Source organism: Vigna radiata, chromosome 5 (genome assembly GCF_000741045.1).
Source record: "Vigna radiata var. radiata cultivar VC1973A chromosome 5, Vradiata_ver6, whole genome shotgun sequence".
Lineage (NCBI taxonomy): Eukaryota > Viridiplantae > Streptophyta > Magnoliopsida > Fabales > Fabaceae > Vigna > Vigna radiata.
Genome location: NC_028355.1, coordinates 32,870,113 through 32,890,294, shown reverse-complemented (window position 1 = coordinate 32,890,294; position 20,182 = coordinate 32,870,113). Strand labels below are relative to the sequence as shown.

Below are 20,182 nucleotides of genomic sequence, written 5' to 3'. Positions count from 1 at the left end.
TAATATGTTTGTTAAGACTTAAATTGAAAATTATATTTATTCTCATGTAAGGGTTAATTTATAATATACCATACATTATTAAGGTCCTAAATTTAACTAAGTTTTGTGTTCGTTCAATCAAATTTAAATACATACCCACATGTTTAAATGATTTCTAAAACATAATAGAAAAATTAAGAAGAATTTGCATTTATACTCTTTAATTATAAAGTAAACACTTATTTAGTTGCTTTTTAAAATACTCTATCATATATTTATTTTGAAAATAATGTATCAACTAGGTTTTTTTTTTTTTAAAAAAAAGTTTTAATTTTATTTGTAAATTCATTAATTACATCAATAAAATTCTTTTATGTTTACATCATCTTTTAAATAGTTAATGTTAACTAATTAAATATGCTTTGGTCATAATTTACGTAGACGTTTTACATGAAAATTTTGTGTGTGACTAAATCCATTAGTAACTGAATTCTCAAAAGATCAAAATTTGAAAGAGAAAAAGAAAAGATGTGATAGTTTAGAAACAAAAACATATTCAATCTATAATTATAATATCATTAGTGGTTTTAAATAAAAAGTAAAAAAAGTAATACTTATATATTTAGTATACATTATAATAAATAATTTAAATTTAACATTTAAATTTTATTCAAAACAATTATAATTATTTTTTAAATTTCATTTTTGATACTATACAAAATTAGTTTTTTATATAAATAATAATTTATCTCCAAAAGTAAATTTAATAATTTAAAATGATTATTCTTTTTTAATCTAATTTGGGAATTTTTTGGAATAGAATCATATATGATATATAAATTTGTGAGAGAATAGCTTGGAAATTAAATATAAGTTTCATTTGTTAGCTACGATTAATAACAAAATTATTTTGTAGCTAAAAAATTGAATTTTTTGAAAATATAGTGAGTAAAAATATATATTTATGAGACCATAATTAATTAGCTACAATATTAATCATTCACTTTCTATAATTACACATATTGTCTACTCCATGTAATTAGTTAAAGAGCTTGATATTTTGACAATTTTTTTTAATAATTTTTTGACAATAGGACTGTGTCATCATTTTATTGATCTATTTAAATTTATGTTTAAAAAATTTTGAAACAAACCAATCATAAACTGACATACATTATAATAAAGTGTTGTTAAAATAATTTTTTTTGGTATGTTAATGTATGCTTTCTACAATTACACAACATCAATGTAATTGCAGCTAACATTCATTGCTTTCAATGTTTATCACACTCGTATATTAGCCTCTATCAAGGTATCATTTAAACCATAACCTCTACACCTTTGATTTATTTATACACTTTAGCATTTTCCATGTCCTTACAATGATAATACTAAATAATAAAAAAAATGGATGGACAGAAAAATAATATCAAAAATAATAAAAAGATTTTTGTTAACAATAAATAAAATAATTATATTTTATCTAATTTAAACAATTTTTTTGTTGAAGGGGTGGAACTCCAAGTTTATGGTTTTTTGTGTACATCCATTGAGTAAGTCTAGATAAGTAAATTAAGTTTAGAAAATGTTGTAAGTCAAACAAAATGTTAATGAAATCGAATTAATTTCAACATAATTAAGATAAGTTTTGACAAAATGTAAAAATAATATTAATTGATTAGCTCATCAATCTAATAAATAAAAACAAAACAAATTTATAGGATTTCAAAATTAAAGAACATTACTCTATTAGGGTAATTTCATAATTAACTAATATTATTGATGAACAATTTTATCTTTAAAAGTCAGTTTTCTACGCATTCTGAAAACATAAATTTTGATATAAAAAAAATTAATATTGTGAGATAAAGACCTTCTTGAATTCTTCGACAAAGCATTGTTGGGTTTCTTTTTACTACATTAGGAATCAATCAAGATAGGTTTCGTTTCTTTTTGGAAAATGATATTTTAACACTATTTTGATACTGTACATGTGTCAAAATATGGTTGGACGATTTCAAATTAAAAAAGTTTAGATAAGAGTATATTTGGAAGAGAAAAACTAAAGTTTTTTTTTTTAATTTGAAATCGTCCAACTACATCTTAACACGTGTGTAGTGTCAAAAAATAGTGTTAAAATATCATTTTTCTTTTATTTTAGAGCTTGTTTGTTTAGCATTAGGAATGTCTTCTAAGATTTATACTTTTAGGTGTATTTATTTTATTTACTTTATGTATTTTTCAATTTTTTATATTGGTTTTCCTGTGTAGATGGTAGTCTGGCTATAATTGTGTGAAGCATTGCATTTAGAGGGTTTAAAATTATTATAGTACGCTTGTAATTCTGTAAACTTTTTCAATATAGTGAAAATCTTCTAAGCTCAGTTGTTTAAAGGAAAATTAGAGGCAAATTCTTTCTTCAATCTTGCTTTTCTTGATAGTTAAAAAAGTTTAAACAATGAACATCTTAATGTAACTTGAAAATTTAAAAAAAAAATTGAATTTTTGGAAAAACCAATTTGTGAATACTAACTTTGACAATTTTTTTTATTTTTTAATTTCTTATTTTGCATCACACCATCTATGTAAAGTATAAAGGATTAATCACTTGTTATCTAAGTATACAAGGGTTTAAGAGATAAATAAAGTGTTAAATCTTAATTTTAAATCAAGTAGTAGAAACACATGATCAATTGATGTTTATTATGTATTCGTGTAAGATTCATTGATAAGGAATATTTAGAATTAAACTCGTCTTAAATGTTATAACACATCTTGCTATAGTTTTTTTTGTTTTTTCCTTTTATGTGTTTCATATATCTCTTGAAATGTTGGTTATATAAACTATACAATCTTATGCAAAGACTTTGTTAACTTCTATGAGAATAGATGATATTTTATTACATCAAAATGCTTACATGATGAAATCATTAATTCATTAAAATTATGGTTAAATATGTTTTTATTCCCTATACTTTGGGGTGATTTTGGTTTTAGTCTCTCTTTTAAACTAAGGTACAATTTAGTCTTTCAACTTTAGAAAATCTGGTTTTAGTCTTTTTTATCAAATTTTTTAACTTTATTTACTATTTCAAGCATGTTTCATTATAGCATTTGGATTGTTTACACTGTTTGACATATTTTTGCTTCAATGTTAACTGAGAAACGCGTTTGAAACCGCAAATAAAGTTAAAAAAAATTAGTAAAAATGATTAAAACCAGAGTTTTCTAAAGTTGAAGAACTAAATTGTACCTTAGTTTGAAAGAGAGACTAAAATCAAAATCATCCCAAAATATAAAGAGTAAAAACATATTTAACTCTTAAAATTAAATATTTATTTAAACATATAAGATGAATGGATCTCACCAAAATTGTTTTAGACATGTAAAACTAGGGTGTTAATAATACACTGATTGACAATATATTGTTTAAGTCTAAGAAAAATATAAAAAATAAATTATTCCATAATTTAAAATTAATTTACAAATAAAACCAATTTTTTTAAATATATTTATTTTGGTAATTATTGACAAATTTTTTATCCTTTCGTAAATGTTAATAAATTTATCAATAAACTTAAATTATCAACGATTTTTTTTTTATTATTATTAATGAATTTTATTTTTTAAGAATTAACAATTGTGATAATTGTTCGAAAATGATCTTTCGGAATAAAACTTAGAAATTGATTCATAATATAGATAATAACATGGTAGGAGTACAAGAAAATATCTGATTTAATATCTTATACATGAGAAAAAAAAAACTATAAACTTTTGTATAATCACATCTCATCACAAAAGAGATAATCTAAACTCAAATTATATTTCATTATTATTTGTATGCTAGTTATTTATTTTCAAATTCTCCTATTAATTTGAGATAAAGATTTTAATGATCAGTATATTACTAATCTTCTCTTGATAATCAATGCAAAAAGGTATATTTATGAATATATTGTTCGATAAGATAAAAAATTTACACATAAGATATAGTAATTTAAGGTGGTTTTGGAAGTATTACACCTAGAGTTAGATAAATGATATATAAATAAAATAACTTATAAACTTATTCTGTTTAAATATAGGATAAAGATAGTGTTTTGCTAGCTTATATGAATTTATTTATAACTTATCTATGATTAATTAATGTTCATCTCCTTATTATATTTCTTCAAAAAGTTTAATAATAATAATCCCAATAATTAATTTTACTGAGAAGAGAAAGATATTTTATATATGGTTGGTGTGTTGATTGAATCATAAGATGATTTATGCGTGTGTTTGGCATTGTTTAAAATGCATAATTATGTGTATGCATTATAAAAAACTTCAATTAATACTATTAAAAAAAGTAATTTATAATAAAAATTTATATCAATTATTTAATAATTATAACACAATACAAAATTTATAATATTTATAAGTTTTTTTATGTTAATTGATATAAAAAGTATTATTTATCATTAATTCATATGTTGTATTATAATGATATTGAATGACCTTTTTATATTGATTATTATATAATTGATATAAAAAGTGTTTAAAATCATCTTACGATTTTGTTTATCGTAAAATTGTTACTAAGGTGTAAAAAAAATCGTATAAATAGACACCAGTTTAATTTTAAGAGTTTTACATAATATATATATATATATATATATATATATATATATATATATATATATATATATGTGTGTGTGTGTGTGTGTGTGTGATTTTGATAAATTATTATATGGTATGCAAAAGTTTAAAAAATGGTTAAATATGTTTTTAGTCCCTATACTTTGGGACGATTTTGGTTTTAGTCATTCTTTCAAACTAAGATACAATTTAGTCCTTCAACTTTAGAAAACTCTGGTTTTAGTCTTTTTTACCAATTTTTTTAAAATTTATTTGTAAAATTTTAAAATTTGGTAAAAATGACTAAAATCAGAGTTTTATAAAGTTGAAGGACTAAATTGTATCTTAGTTTGAAAGAGGGACTAAAACCAAAATCGTCCGAAAATATAGGGACTAAAAACATATTTAACCCTTTAAAAGATGTATAATGATTGAAGAATGAAATATGAATATTTGACAAACTATAAAAGAAAAACATTAGATGCATACACAACTTAAATTTAGTCTTCTCAAATTCTTTTATTATGTGAAATTATATTCTATAAGAAGAAATATTTAGACTTTATATATCTTTTTTGGTGAAAAAACTTTTCTTGTCAACCTTTATTATATAGTCAAAAGTGACTCTATGTAGTTAACCTAAAATGACATAATAAATAAAGTAAATTAAAAACATAACATAACCAAGTCAAACATTAAAGCTCACATAATTATATAAAATGTTTGATATAAAAATAGTAAAAGTTGACAATCTTCAAGTCAACTCCATAATTTTTTTATTAAAATAAGTAAAAGTGTATTTATACAATTTGTTTATTTCTTAAAAAAATCATGCCAATATTATTTGATTATAATTAAGGCGAATTACGGTATATTGGAAGAAGCTTATATAAAAACATTTTAACATAAAAATTGATATAAATTTGTATAAATTAATGTTTATTTATGCATAAACTAATTTTTGTAGGTTTTAACTTAGAAATATATATATATATATATATATATGTATATATATTTCTCTCTTCACTTCATGTTTTTTCTTCAGTTCTTCTCTCACTCTCTTCAATTTTGTTTTCTTTAACCCTTTTTTTGTCTCTCTGCATGAGACTGCGAATGTTTGAGGTTTTCATCTCATGTTCTTCTGTCTCTGCGCTCTGATCCTCTTCCAACAACGGTTGTACTCCCATTTCCATTTCTCTCTTTTCGTTCTCTCTATGAATCTGAATTCTCAATTCAATTGTATTATTTTTATGATTGGGTAGATTGAAATTCCGAAACCAATTCATCGTTATGCTCTGTGTATAAATGTGGCATGGAATTCACTTTATTGGGTCTAATTATTAGTTGTTTATTTAAATTTCTTTATTTTGCTTTTCATCTGTGAATTTCAGGGACGCGGTTTTCCTTCAGTTTTTAACTCAGGTTCAGCTTCTCTGCTAGCAACAATAAGATTCATGTTTATTGGGAATTTGAACTAAAATCCTTGGGTTTTAGGTTTTAGCTTCAATACTCTCACGTCCTGTTTAGGTATTATTATTAATAATATTACGATTATTTATTATTATTATTATTATAATTATTATTATCCCTATTGTTATTTACTGATAAGTTCCTTTCCTTTGAAAGAAATTTGGACGTGTTAAGATGTGAAGTCGCTGTTAATTTTGTTGAAGTGTTGAAAGTGAAATTTGCTCTTTTGATAATGTTTTTTATTTTTTTTATTTTTTTGAAATAATTATATATTACTGTAACCAGCACCAGGCTTGTGGGGATATTGAATTCTGTATTGTGGGTATGGTCTGTTGGTGAAATTTTTTGTTTTGCCATCTCCAAGATAAAAAGACTTATGTTCCTCTTTGTATTTACTTTCTGTTTGGGTAAGAATGGTGAATATGATTTGAAACTGTGGCAATTGTACTTGGTTTTATTTTGGGGTCTGGTTTCCTGGTTTACAGAAGATCATCAATAGTTTTGTGTTCAGGCAGAAACTTGTATTGTTAAAACTTATATGCGTAATGCTTTACTTGTTCTCTGTGATCTACAATTTTATAAAAGGATCTCCTTGGATTTTATGGTGCTTTTAGTTTTGATTGTTTCCCGTACCATTTAAGGATTATGGTATCTCTGTTTGTTTCTGAGGCACCTTATAAAGTTATTTTCTGGTTTTCTTCCTTATTGTCTCGATCATCGAATTTCATTCTACTTGTGTATTGATGTGCAATATTACAATGTGGTCCACCACACAAAAGTAACATCCAATGAGAGGGAATTTAGTGGAAAGCTCCAATTTTTATTTTTTATTTATTTATTTATTTTTACTTTTCCGTTTTTCATTTTCTAGTACTTTAATATGTGATTCACAAACTCATTGCAGAGAGTATTATTTAAGAGATGGGTCAAATGACACATGAGATTGATGACAATGTGCATGGTGAGAATCAGACAGGGTCACGGTTGAATGGCGGTGGTATTGGAGGAGGTACTGTTCTGAAGAAAGGGCCATGGACAGCTGCTGAAGATGTTATTTTGGTGGACTATGTCAATACGCATGGAGAGGGGAATTGGAATGCTGTTCAGAAGTATTCAGGCCTTTCTCGTTGTGGAAAAAGCTGCAGATTGCGATGGGCCAATCACCTACGGCCAAACTTAAAGAAAGGCGCATTTACTGCAGAAGAGGAGCAGACGATCGCTGAACTCCATGCCAAAATGGGAAACAAATGGGCACGCATGGCGGCACATGTAAGCAGACTGCACAATTTTTGTTGACTTACGTATTTAATTTTGTTTTACTTTTGCTGTTTCTTTCACTCTTTTTTTTGTTTTTTTTAAATGTATGAATTCTTTTTGCCCATGTCTTCTTTTTTATTGGACTTGTCCCTTACAATATGAAACTAACTTGTTAGATTTATGCATTTCAAGGCCATTTAACAATAAATACACAGTCTAATGTGGCATAATACACTTTAGTTGCCATTTAATAATATTCTGAATTTAACATAAAACATTATGCATAACTGTCATTGAATACTGCAACAGTTAAGTGTGACAAATCTTTGACAGTATAGAGCCTTGTAACTTTTTTCTCGATTGTTCTTGACATCATGTCTATTTTGGGAATGTAACCAGTATTATGGTACTGTGTTCTTGATGAGACTTGTCTCTGAGCATCTATTTGAATTTTTTTCTGTCTGTAAATCACTTTTAATTCTCTCTTAGATATGAAGATAGACTAACATATTACTTTCTTATCTTAATCATAATTTTAGACCATTAAAGTTAGAAAATAGCACGAAAAGGAAAACTGCTTACGCTTGTTATGAAAAAGGTAACCTATGTCATGCTCTTTTTTTTTTCTTTTTTTTGTGCGTGTTTCCTGTCTGATAAAAGATGGCACATGGTAATGTGCCAAACTGGGGAAATGAAAGTTACATCCGTTTTAAAATACATTCAGAGTTTTTGAGATTGCATTTATTGCAAACCAACTTGTGTATTTCTTTCCTTGCATATCGCAAAAGATTGACAGCAAAATTCAGTTTCTTCCTAACTTCAACCACCTTTTCATTGTGTCCAAAGAACCATCATTCTCTCTTTTAAAAAGGATATGTAATCAGTGAGTCTTTATTTAAGATCACAATGCTGCTGTTGCCAGGGGTGGAAGAGGGAGATTACAATACTGGTATTTCTACCCGACACCACCCACCCAAAGAAAAAGAAATCAGTTAGTGACAGAAAAGATGTGGGAGAGATTAATGCTAATGAGTAAAAAGAGGAGAGCAATAAAACAAATGAGGACATATTTTTGTTAGAATTAGAAGCTGGAATTACCCCTTATAAATAAAAGAGTATGCTAGCAATCACTGCACACTTAATTTCTTTTTCTGTCATCATTATAATGTATTCATTTTCTCTATCAATGGTGATTTAGAATGATTGATTTCTTTTGTTTTCAGTTGCCTGGTCGTACAGATAACGAAATAAAAAACTACTGGAACACCCGGATGAAGAGGCGTCAACGGGCTGGCTTGCCACTTTATCCTCCGGAAGTAGTACTGCAAGGATTTCAAGATAATAAGCATGACCAAGGTACTGCTGAAATCAGCGATGGAGATGGAGGCCACCAGGATTTCATGGAGAAAAGCAATTACGAGATGCATGATGCAATATATGACAGTCTGAAGGAAAATCAGGGAATCTTACCTTTTGTGCCTCAGCTTCCTGATATTTCTGCTAATAGCATTCTGCCAAATGTTCTTGGTTCTCCTTCATACTGTAATTTCCTGCCATCGACATTACCTAACCATGATCATCTTCAAGAGTCATCCGTCTCATTTGTTGGTTCCAATGAATTGAACAGTAATGGGTTTTATCCATTTGACAACTTTAAGGATAATACTTCTGATAGGATTGCAGAATCATTTGGATTGCATTCTCCCCTTGATCATGGTGCCTCCTCATATGGCTCAATCTGTTACAGCCATTCAGTATCGAATGACAATTACTCTACTTCTAAGCTGGCTTCTGAGGCTGTGAAGTCAGAGCTCCCTTCACTCCAATATCCAGAAACTGAATTTGGTAGCTGGGGTACCTCTACCCCGCCTCCATTGAATGATTCTACTGATGTTTTCATCCATTCTCCTCAACCACCTTATGCACTAGACTCAGGTTCTTCTTCATCACTCAGTCGCTTCCTTAATGAATTTCTTTATCAGCAGGCGAAGACTCTTGGTTATTCAAATAATAATTGGCCTGAGAGTTCAAATTCATCCATTGCAACTCCCGTTGATGGAGCTGAGAGTTCAGCTTTGAATATGTACGAGACAGAGTGGGAGGATTATGCTGACCCTGTATCTCCCTTTGGTGCAACTTCAATCCTGAATGAGCATCCTGTTGTTGGCACCAACGGAAAGCCATGGGATGGGTGGGAACCTTTTCAGACCTTTAGTGGTTAGTACCTTCTAATGTGGTATGATAAGGATGATATTTGGAAAGCATTCATTATTTTCTGCACACATCCACATATATCTTTGACACTGCAAAACTGATTTAAAAGTAAGATTACCTATTTTACTTAACAAAGCTTAATTATGTCATGTCATGCACATTCTGGATCATAAAAATGTTGACTTGTCTTAAATAAATTTAGTAAAAATTTTTATTTCCTCTAAAGTTGTCTCATTAGAAATTGATTATGAATCTTGATGAAAATAAACTCCATGAGTTTTTTCCTTCATTCATGTGCTAAGTTTGTTAGTTGCAACAAATATATTGGGAAGTTGAGATTTTATTAGAAAACTCTTGCAGGCAACAATGTGAAATTGCAGTCAGTTGATCAGGTTTCGGCCCCTAAGATTGAAAATCAATCCATGTCTATGTTGAATCTCACTTGGCCAGATGTCTTGTTAGCCTCAGATTGGCACGAACTGTATTCTGAGAACAATAGCATGAACCAAGCTGACATGATTGATGCTAGTGATAATTTCACAAGACAGTAAGCATGTGGGTGACTAATGGAACTCATATTTTAAGTTCAAGTACAGGATATTGTTTCTTTCGTGTGGATTAAGACTACTCTTTTTGCAATTGTCTGCTATTAATTCAGAACTGATTCAAACTTTCTAGTATTCATTTATGTTTGGTTATGTTTGGTTAATATGTGTAACATCTACCATTGTGAGAGTGTATATGGATGTGATCTATGTTATCCTAGGTAGAGAAACTTGTTTCTTTGTTACATTTATTGCACACCGTCTTTAACCACTTCAAGACAAATTGTTTTTGCAGGGTTTTGAATAATTTGTGCAATAACACTGCACTTGAAACTTTTGACAACGTTTAGGTCATGAAATGACAATTGTCTTGCATTTTCTTTTTGGTTCTGTATGAAGGTTTGGTAGCTTTTGATATTTTAGAAAGTATAAAGATAGGCTCGGTTTACTTAAATATAGGATATTAACCAGGGAAGAATTGTTCTCACTGTTTTAGAAATGTTAATCAACCTCCCACATTCCAATCACACCATGGTTCCCCAAACAAAACTTAGGCCATCGGTTTGTTCACTGCCTTTAGCGTTTCATTATCACCATTTAGTAAACCAAGTTCAATCTCTTCCCTAATGCGCAACAAACCCCAACAAAGAGTTCACCAAACCTAGAAAATCAACCCAGAACATCATCTCCCCCAACCTCTTGTATCACCAAAATTCTCTTCCGAACTCACCAAGAACCTATTCTAAATCACTTCTAACCTTCGAAAAACTGTCCTATCCCATAATAAACTCTTTAAATCTTTTAATTTTGGTCTAACTGCAAACTTAACCACAGTTTTTCAGCCTTAAATGCCACCAAGACTTAGGTTAGAAGCTTAGTATTTTGTCAGTTAAGTTCCAAAATCTAGGACGTGAGATACAAATCTATTTATGAATTATTTAATTTAAAACCAATATTTATATACTCAAAATCATCTATGTACAAGATTAGTCAAATAATGTAAAATATATTTGTCACCTAATAAAAAACCATCAAATCCTTTTATCTAATATCAAAAAGTGAAAAGTAGTAATGATATATGATTTTTTCCTTATTTTTATAATCATAATAGAAACTTATATAATAAGGGTTTATAAGTTTATAAGATTTTAGAAAATGATTGTATTTGTTCTCGGTGACATTGTGTTAGAATCATGTTAAAATCATGTTAGAGACAAACAAAATGTGTTTCAAATTAGACACTTACCGATACATGTCATATGCGTGTCATTGTCGGTTGGACGTATTTGAGCCTTAGAAAAGATGTTCACCTCTGAATAAATTAACCAGAAACACCTTGCTGGTTGCAGTTTGGTTCTTTGTTGACAAATTAGATATAATGGTGTTATTGATTGGAATAAGTGTTTTGTGATGTCCATTTTAAAACAAGTGTTCCAAATTCATTTACATTTATATTTTTTCAGAAAGTTTTTACAATAGGTCTAAGTTTTCATGATACATCTACCTTTTAAAATCAATTTATTCTGTAACCCATTTAAATTATTAGTAACATTCATTTCACTAATGTGTTTATTGGTTCTCTTAAATATTATATTTTATTAATGGATTTTAGATTTTTTATATTAAATTTCAAAATTATAAAATTTTTGAAATTTTTTTATTAAATTTTGAAATCTCGAAATTTAATAAAAAAAATCTTTCATCAAATCTTAGAAATCCAATAAAACATTAAAGATAATGGTGGTTTTCTTGACATAAAAGTGACCTTTTATTTAAAAGCTAATTCGCTCACTCTCTGAAAATTGGAAAAAAACAAAATCTAAAATTCATCCATGAGTATCTTTTATATTATTAAAAAAACATAATATTTCATAATCATTTCAAAACTACATATTCTAAATTATTAATGTATAATCTAAAATTGATAATGCTCCATAGTCAATTCGAAATCTTATGTTTTAAATCACTAATCTTTTATAGTCAATCCAAAACTATATTTTAAAACACTATAATCTAAATTCCAAATTATATAATTAGACATATCTTGATTTAAAAAATTTCAGATGGCATAATCTTAAAATCAAAATATAGTTATAAATGATTTAGTATAAAACATAATTTTAAAAAAATAATAATTATAGATTAATTTATTTACAAACCGTTAATAAAGTAATAATTACAAGTTTTCATAAATCTAAAGTATTACTAGAAATATAAATTGAGCTGAAAGAAACTCAATTATTTATATTAACGAAAATGATTAAAAAAAACAAGATTTGAAAGCTTGAAAATAATAAAATTTATAAATATTGATTAATTAAGTTTCAATAAATTAATATACAAATTAAATTTATAAATACATTTTTAAACAACTAAAAATCTTGAATTACTATATCTTTTAATTTTAATAATTGATAAATCATATTTTTGTTATTATCTCCTTCTAGTAATGATACATTTTCATCTTTTTACCCAATTCGCTTTAATAATTAAAGCTCTAAGCTCTCCATAACAAACATAATAAGATTTGAAAGCAAAACACTTCTTCAACACTATTTGTGTGTCTAATATGTTTAAAAACGAACTAATTTCAGTATTTAGTTTTTAAAAATGCTACAATTTTGTTAAATAGTAGACAGTTTTAAGCTCTCCTACATTATGTATGATATATTTGATTACATTGTAAGGAAATAGAAAGAACATAAATTCTATTCAGTGTAATTAAAGATAAAATGAAAGAAAAAAAAAAAAGGAGAGGAGAGAAATAAGTTAACTTTTAGAAACACAAGTCAACTTCTCCTTTTCATTTCTTGAATTTTTAATATATTTTTTTAACTTATTTATTTTATTCACATAGCCAAATATAGTTGTACAAAAATTTATGTCATTTGAAGAGACATCAGTATATCTAATAAACAAAATATCTCAGGCTGTAATCATAGTTAAAGTTAAGAAGTAGATAACCCATTATCGTTTTATTGTAATTTAGAATGGTCACAAGTAGATAACCCATTCTTTGATGAATATTGAGTTTGAGATACTCTGATCATGGATATGATGAAAATGGCTAATTCAGAAATAATTTGGTTAAAATTGAGTTGAAGATAATATGCTTGAAATAGAATTGAAGCTAAAAATATTTTTTTTTCAAGATCAAAGTAAATATACTCTAAACTATAATTTCAAGCAAACTTCAGACGTGATTATTATAATTTACTAAAAAAGACAAAATGCATTGGGTGCAAAGTATGGTTACTAAAATAAATTTAACAAAATAGAAGATGGCAACTCAAAGACAGATAAACCAAAGTCCTGCATCAGATTCTGTCTCTTCAAAAGAATTCAAAAAGGGTATCATTATGTTCATGAGGTAAACAATGCAAAAGTTAAAAACAAAAAGACAAAGTACTACAGGAATCACACGTATACAAAGAACCCACTTTCACATTGGTATCACTGACCCAATACATTTCTAAAGATGCTTCCTCCGATGACATGTTTAAAAATTACAGAACTATAAAGACATCAATGAGAGATCAGTCAATGTACATGTTTGAAAGTGATGAATTTCAAGCATGCTAGAATACCAAGCCATTTTACCACTTAAGAAACAGGATTCACGTGACTACTTCCATATGTAAGAGCTCTCAATGTCCATCACAATCTTTATTATTTGTTACATACCTAATGCGCATTCCCTTTATGACATGTAATCAAGAAGCTTCTTCTTCCAGCCTATACATTGTGATTTCTTGCTGCTTGAAATATCGCCTGTCCTCTTCATCAACCAACACAAGATTTAAAAAGTACTTCACACTGAATTTGTTATTAATGTTGCGATGAGTTGGTGTCAGCTCATAAGGACTGAGGAACAGTCTGATCGGAATTGATTCACCTGTCAATACAATCACACACATAAAGGTGAAATGTATTTCACAAGGGTGAAGTCAACATCTGTTTATTGTTTTCAGTTTTAATCAGTCTACGAGATGAAGTACAAAAACATTAACACGTTTTTACAAATATATTATTCTAGGGCCTTGATATTATTTTAGGGCTTTAAATTGTTATTAATACTTTGGCAAAAAAGATTTGACAAAATTGTAGTTGTCTATCAATTACTTGAGACAATCTTCTTTTATCTTTGGCTTGAGACCAGTTTACATAAAGTTTGACAGGCTTTTATATTTTGATACACTCTCTTCCCTGCAGATGTGTAAATTAGACTAGCCTCCGTCGTGGAGAAATGAAATGAGTACAAATTTAACCGATTTTAACAAACTAATATTAACATTGATACGACCAAAGTCTTCTAAAGACATTATTAAAAGCTTTATTATTAATTTCAGAACATCCATGGCATAGCTTTGGAAACATCACCTAAAACATTCATATCTTTCTCAAATATCAATAATTAATAATTATTTGAGTTTTAAAATAAAGAAAGAACTTTAGTTTACCAATCTACAAGAGAAACGTAATTTATCTTTATATTTACTCCAAAAAACGATAAGTTTTATGTCATTAAAATCAACATCTATGTGGCAGAAAATTGTCGCCTTAACTAATGTTTTGCTGATAGCAATCATAAGTTATGAATACAAAACCAGTAAAATACATTTTCACCTCTGGTAAAAGAGTGAATTAAAAAAGATTTATGAATATGTATGCATAAATGAGATATTATGCTTAATAAGATTTTTTTTATTTTAAAGTTCAGTTAATACAAAAGGGGGGAGTTGGTTTACCGGTGAAAGTATATGAAAACCTAGATGAGATGTCTAAACTATTTTTATGTTATCCAGATTAATTTGTAAATAGAAAGTACAAAAGATGTAATCCAATTTCAAGGCTAACCAACCTCTAACAGGAGCACCATCCATCAACTCAAATTTAGCCAATGTTTCTGTCTCAACATGGGTGTTGGTCCCTGACCCTGTGGATTCTCGACGCCTAATCTCGAGATCCATGTTTTTTATCTTGATTCTGACAAGTAAAAAGTATATCTTACCAATGATGACATCTTTCAGATGATACCTGAAGAGCAGTTCATACGAATAAGTATTTGCAAGGCTCCCCAATAAAGTACACATTAGATGAGAAAAGTATCTTCTCTTCAAACATGCACAAAAGCTCAATGCAGCATACAGTACTAAGATGCACAGACATTTCTAAATAGTAGCCATGTCATGTCATAGCCGTGATGGACATGTACCAACGTAAACATTTCAAAATCTTAACTGCATTTTTACACTTTATTTTCCTATAGATTTCAAACTTTTATGCCAACATAGATTGGAATACTACAATAATTAGATAGATGTAGTATTTCATCGTGACTGCTATAAGTTACAAAATTGTTAAAATTTAAACTCAATCCTTTGATTAAAATGTCTACTTTAAATGAATTTTAAATATTATATTATAGTCATGTTGTGTCCTATAATTTGTAAAATTTGTTGTCCCCTTGTGTCCGTATCGTATTTTTCCTTCCTAGATGCAGTGTAAATTTTTGACAAAAAAATCTTTGGCGCAGATAACTGTTAAATTGTCCAGTTGTTTCTATTATAATCCATAGGCTTCGTGTAAACAAAAAAACAAATCCATAGGTCTAAAAGAAAAAGATAACGTAATGCATATATTTCATACTGCAAGCTATGAACGGAAACTCCACAAGATACAGGTTGGTACATAATTAAGATAAACAAACACAATTCCAGTCAAATAGCCAATTAAATTTTCAGCTTACTTGCTTTTATTGTATTCAAATTCAATGTGTAGACAATCTTCAATTCCAACCTCCATCTGTATAAGGTATAATACCATGAAATACAATTAAGAAATGGAAGTAGCCAATAACAAAGTTGAGGTAAAGCACACAAGGAATAGATTTTATTAAGAACCCTTATTCCCAATACAGGCACCGATGTGTTTTCAGAATCAAGAACATAGAACAGACAGTAAATGACTCCCCTCTGAACCCCTCTTCCTATTTCTATATAACATCAGCCTCGTGACTGACTAAGTAACTGTCAGGGTATGAGCTCCTATTACAAAGGTCTATGAAAGATGAAAGAAGGGAAAAGGAAAATACACCTAACTGTTTTAATTCAAACAGCTGTAAATCTGTTAGTACTTAAGTTTGTTGTTGTATATAGGTGCGTTTTCAGGTCTTGAATGTGTCAGAAAAATTAGTGATTAGTGGGAGGTGTTCTGAACCCTCAAAATGCCAGCAGTATGGTATATCTGTAAACTTTTGAAACTTCCATACAAACTCTTTAGTTTCTTTGTTTGAGTGTTCTTTTCCTTTTTGATTTTATGATCCAGTTTCTATAAGTAATCCACTAACTGACTAATTCAACCCTTACTGATGAACTAAGGCCCCTCAACTAACAGAGCTATCACAATAACTACATGCACCAGCAGATACTTTGGCGACAGGTAATTCAAAGACAATGGTAGACATTGATTTCATGACTTCACTTTATCATTGTTCCTGAGTCATTATTGGTTTTGATTGATTGAAAATTGTGAAAATGAATATCACAGTTTGTAGCAACGGATATGTGCTAGACAATTAAAATTTAATCACCACATCATTATGCTCACCTTGATGCTATTGTTAATTTCTGGAGGTGGAGAATAGTTCCGAACCTGACAGATGAAGAAAAAAATACAAGTTAACAAAGAAAATATATTCACATATACAAACTTATTTTTTTTAGACATACTCAAGTGAATTATATACTTCTACAACTACATCCACCACAATCTTGTGCATGCATGTAATGATTTGATAAAACAATAAATTTGATATCAGAGATCACAAATCAGAAATTCTATTTACTCAAAGAGAACATACCACAAAATCCTGGTATTCTATTATGCTTCCAGCATAGCCCCGATTAATGGTCACTTTCAAGACATACCTGGAAGTTGAAAATGCATAAAAGCATAACAAAATATCATATTCATGCATCCCATACCCTTATAGGAAAATAAATATTTCAGACTATAAACAAAAAGCAAACTGAGAAGTCCATGGATCTACAAGGTATCTTACCTAAGCCTCACATTCACCCCATTATAAGTTTCATATGGCATTTCAACAGTAGAAAACTCAAATGCATATGTTTTCCTCTCGTAAATTTCTCCAGGAACATCTAGCTCTCGTACTGCAAAACAGTAAAAAGAACATATGTTATTTAACAATAGTATAACTAAGCATCGCATGGGTCACTCCATTAGTTGTACTAAATGAAAGGCTGACTACAACCAGGTAGAATATTTAAGTTTAAGAATGGAAATGGCAGAAAACAGCTGATTACCAAGGGAAGTAAAGTCATAAAAATTTCCTCTGTCAAAATACATCTCTGCACAATGAAACAAAATTGAAAATGAATTTGTTAGTAAGATAACGGTCACAACAAAAATTATTCCCAAAGAAATAACGATGAATGGATAATTTCTTCTTTGCCAGCCATTACCAGCAAAAAATTTAACAGTTACGTACATCATTGTAAAAATAATCTCCAAGTGCACAAATTTGAAATAAGATTATCAATGTCAGGACGATTACAACAGTTTCAGGTGCAGATGCTCAAGAGAATAACGGGTGGATAAAAATCCAAAGAAAATAAGTTCCATAAACTATTTTCATAAAACTGAAATGAAAAACTTCAATTAGGAAATTCATCTTTCCGCTGTGCATCTTTAGGACTGAAAGTGTTCTGTATAATAATTCATTTATGTTGCCTAAGATTATAAGAAAATAATGAATAAAATTCATGCATCGTCAATGCCAGATTGATTTTTAAATGATTCCAGACTCCTTAAAGGTATGAAGGTGAATTACATAGAGAAAATCACACATCTATCTTACAATGTGATGCAAATGTGACAATGTAGCATCCCTAGGAGTTATAATCGTAATTGAACATTCAATACATGTGATACAAAAGGACAAAGATAGTAGATAATGAAAATTTTATTTTAGGGGAAATGGAAAATCATATACCTTGATGGTAACTGACAAGGTAAATTCCTTTATGCAAGTGCATCATAAGTCCACAAAGTACAACAGAATTTTGCTATCATTATCAGTTTCATCACTTAGATACTGGCAAAAGATTTGTAAACACCAATTCATTCTACTTCTTCATTTTGTTTTATTCCGTTGAGATTTTCAAGACATATAACTCGTTGAAGAATCGGAGAGATTAGTCAAGTACGAACCTATCTGTCCAAGGAGCTCAACTTTTATACCATTGTGATCAATCTTCTTCCCTTGCATTGGTTCTACAGTTATCTAAAAATGGCAGCAAATAAAATAGTATTCAACGCAGTGAGGTAGACAATATATAATAGGTTATTGAAAAACAGCATGTGTTTAAACTTAAACTTAATGGTCCAATATTATGAACATCAAATAAAATACCTTCCCAGCAATGTTTTCTTGACTTTGGAAAAGTGGGACTGTAACCATTTGACCATTTTCCTTTTTAAAGGGAACCTGAAATACCCACGAAGAGAAAATCAACCAAAACTAGCATATAAGACACTACAATGAACAAGGAAAGCCAAAGCTATTGAAAGATCACAATTCCTCTCCCACCATCTTCAACTATCACAAGCATCAACCTTTGCCTTTAACAACATTATTACAAAATGAAATTGCCACAATGTGAAGTATACCACTACTCATAAAAACAAAATAAAAACGGTTGCTTACCTGCTTCCGGTTCTTCCCATCGTTAAACGAGATCAAGACATTACACGCAGGCTTGAAAGCTCCAAGCAAGTAATTCTACATACATGCATATTTTTTTTTTTTTCATTTTGGTTCCCCAAAAATAAGCATAAAGAGTCATCACCATCAGCAAATCAAGTGAACCAAGGTTAGAACAATAACCATCAGGATCATAACCAAAACATAAACCCCAAGGAAACAAAACTCACCATGGTGCTCAAAATTCAGTATTCTTCTTTATACCTCAGTGCACACACCAACACCTGTGAAGCACAAATCTATTAATTTAAAACCATTCACACCCAAAAAAAAATGCTCCTGATTCACAGATCTTCACCCCAAAACCAAATCAAATTGAGTCAAAGTCCAATTGGGCGTCCATGATCACACTCAAAACCCCTTTTCACCTAAATTGTCTAGTTCTACCGCTATCCCCCTCTCAAAACCCGAAACCCGAAATCTAATGAAATTGAAGAGGTACCGTGTGCGCTATCCCACGGATCAACAAAAGGAAACGGTGGAGTTGCGATTATCTGCCACTTGGTTTGATTTGGTAACGAAACGCATAATTTGAAAGTGAATCAGAAACTCCGTGAGCCCTAACAGTGAAACGAGAGAGGTAGCAGAAGTAGCAGAATCGCGTCTTCTTATTCTTCTGCGTTTCCAAAACCAAAACGCATTGTCGTTTCACTGAGGCTGTGTCTTGTATTGTGTTGCGTTGCCTTTTCTTTCTCCCATTCACCTCTGCTCTGTACCATTTGGACAACATGGCCAAAATAAGTCGTATGTTTTTTTATAATAAAAAAGTATAATATTAATTTCGAAAATTTACAAAATAAAATTTATATAATTTTGCCTAAAATAATAAGAGAGATCTAATTTATAATAATAAATCAATTTTTCTCACCAAATCACATGATGATTTTGGATGACCAGACGAATACAATGAAAATATTTTTTTACATAAAAATAACATTTTATTATTACTATTTTTTGAATTTTTCTATATATATATATATATATATATATATATATATATATATATATATATATATATATATATAAATATTTTTGTTTGTATAAAAGACAAAATTTGCTGCGACATTTCATGTGTTGGAGCATGTAGAAAAGTTTTTCTTTTTAATTCATTTGAGTAGTATTGAAAAAAAATAATCTTTTGTAAAAGAAAACTCTGAAAAACAAAGGTGCTTGGATAAATATTAAAAAATGTAATTATTTTCTATTACGTTTCTTGTTTCATCTCTTATATAAACAACTTTTCTTTAAATTTTAGTTAATTTAAAATTGCGTTTTATTAAAATTACTTAAATAAACATTTATTTTG

General features: G+C 28.8%; 2 protein-coding genes across 8 annotated transcripts; one reads left to right on the top strand and one right to left on the bottom strand.

Moving 5' to 3' along the window:
- Positions 1 to 5,643: 5,643 nt before the first annotated feature.
- On the top strand, positions 5,644 to 10,938 carry LOC106759977 (transcription factor MYB33). 7 transcript variants are annotated; one of them, XM_022781496.1, is made up of 5 exons: positions 5,644 to 5,776; positions 5,994 to 6,024; positions 6,977 to 7,341; positions 8,553 to 9,546; positions 9,904 to 10,938. In XM_022781496.1, the coding sequence occupies exons 3-5, from the start codon at positions 6,994 to 6,996 to the stop codon at positions 10,092 to 10,094; spliced, it is 1,533 nt and encodes a 510-aa protein (XP_022637217.1). In that variant the 5' UTR covers positions 5,644 to 5,776; positions 5,994 to 6,024; positions 6,977 to 6,993; the 3' UTR covers positions 10,095 to 10,938. The 7 variants fall into 7 exon arrangements, with proteins under 7 accessions (XP_022637217.1, XP_014498876.1, XP_014498879.1 ...); XM_014643390.2 differs by having other exon boundaries at positions 5,994 to 6,129; XM_014643393.2 differs by lacking the exon at positions 5,994 to 6,024.
- Positions 10,939 to 13,386: 2,448 nt separating this feature from the next.
- On the bottom strand, positions 13,387 to 19,596 carry LOC106762565 (vacuolar protein sorting-associated protein 26A). Its single transcript, XM_014646552.2, has 12 exons — positions 19,319 to 19,596; positions 19,047 to 19,100; positions 18,820 to 18,894; positions 18,526 to 18,600; positions 18,324 to 18,396; positions 17,417 to 17,461; positions 17,152 to 17,263; positions 16,951 to 17,017; positions 16,698 to 16,742; positions 15,838 to 15,893; positions 14,950 to 15,125; positions 13,387 to 13,983 (listed from the first exon to the last, which is right to left on the bottom strand). The coding sequence occupies exons 2-12, from the start codon at positions 19,047 to 19,049 to the stop codon at positions 13,802 to 13,804; spliced, it is 909 nt and encodes a 302-aa protein (XP_014502038.1). The 5' UTR covers positions 19,050 to 19,100; positions 19,319 to 19,596; the 3' UTR covers positions 13,387 to 13,801.
- Positions 19,597 to 20,182: the final 586 nt, after the last annotated feature.

Coding starts and splice junctions, on each gene's coding strand:
- LOC106759977 (XM_014643393.2), top strand. CDS start 6,994: ATGGGTCAAATGACACATGAGATTGATGACAATGTGCATGGTGAGAAT. Junction 7,342..8,552: donor GGGCACGCATGGCGGCACAT/GTAAGCAGACTG, acceptor TTTTGTTTTCAG/TTGCCTGGTCGTACAGATAA. Junction 9,547..9,903: donor ACCTTTTCAGACCTTTAGTG/GTTAGTACCTTC, acceptor AAACTCTTGCAG/GCAACAATGTGAAATTGCAG.
- LOC106762565 (XM_014646552.2), bottom strand. Junction 16,743..16,950: donor TAGAATACCAGGATTTTGTG/GTATGTTCTCTT, acceptor TTCATCTGTCAG/GTTCGGAACTATTCTCCACC. Junction 13,984..14,949: donor GGATGGTGCTCCTGTTAGAG/GTTGGTTAGCCT, acceptor TTGTATTGACAG/GTGAATCAATTCCGATCAGA.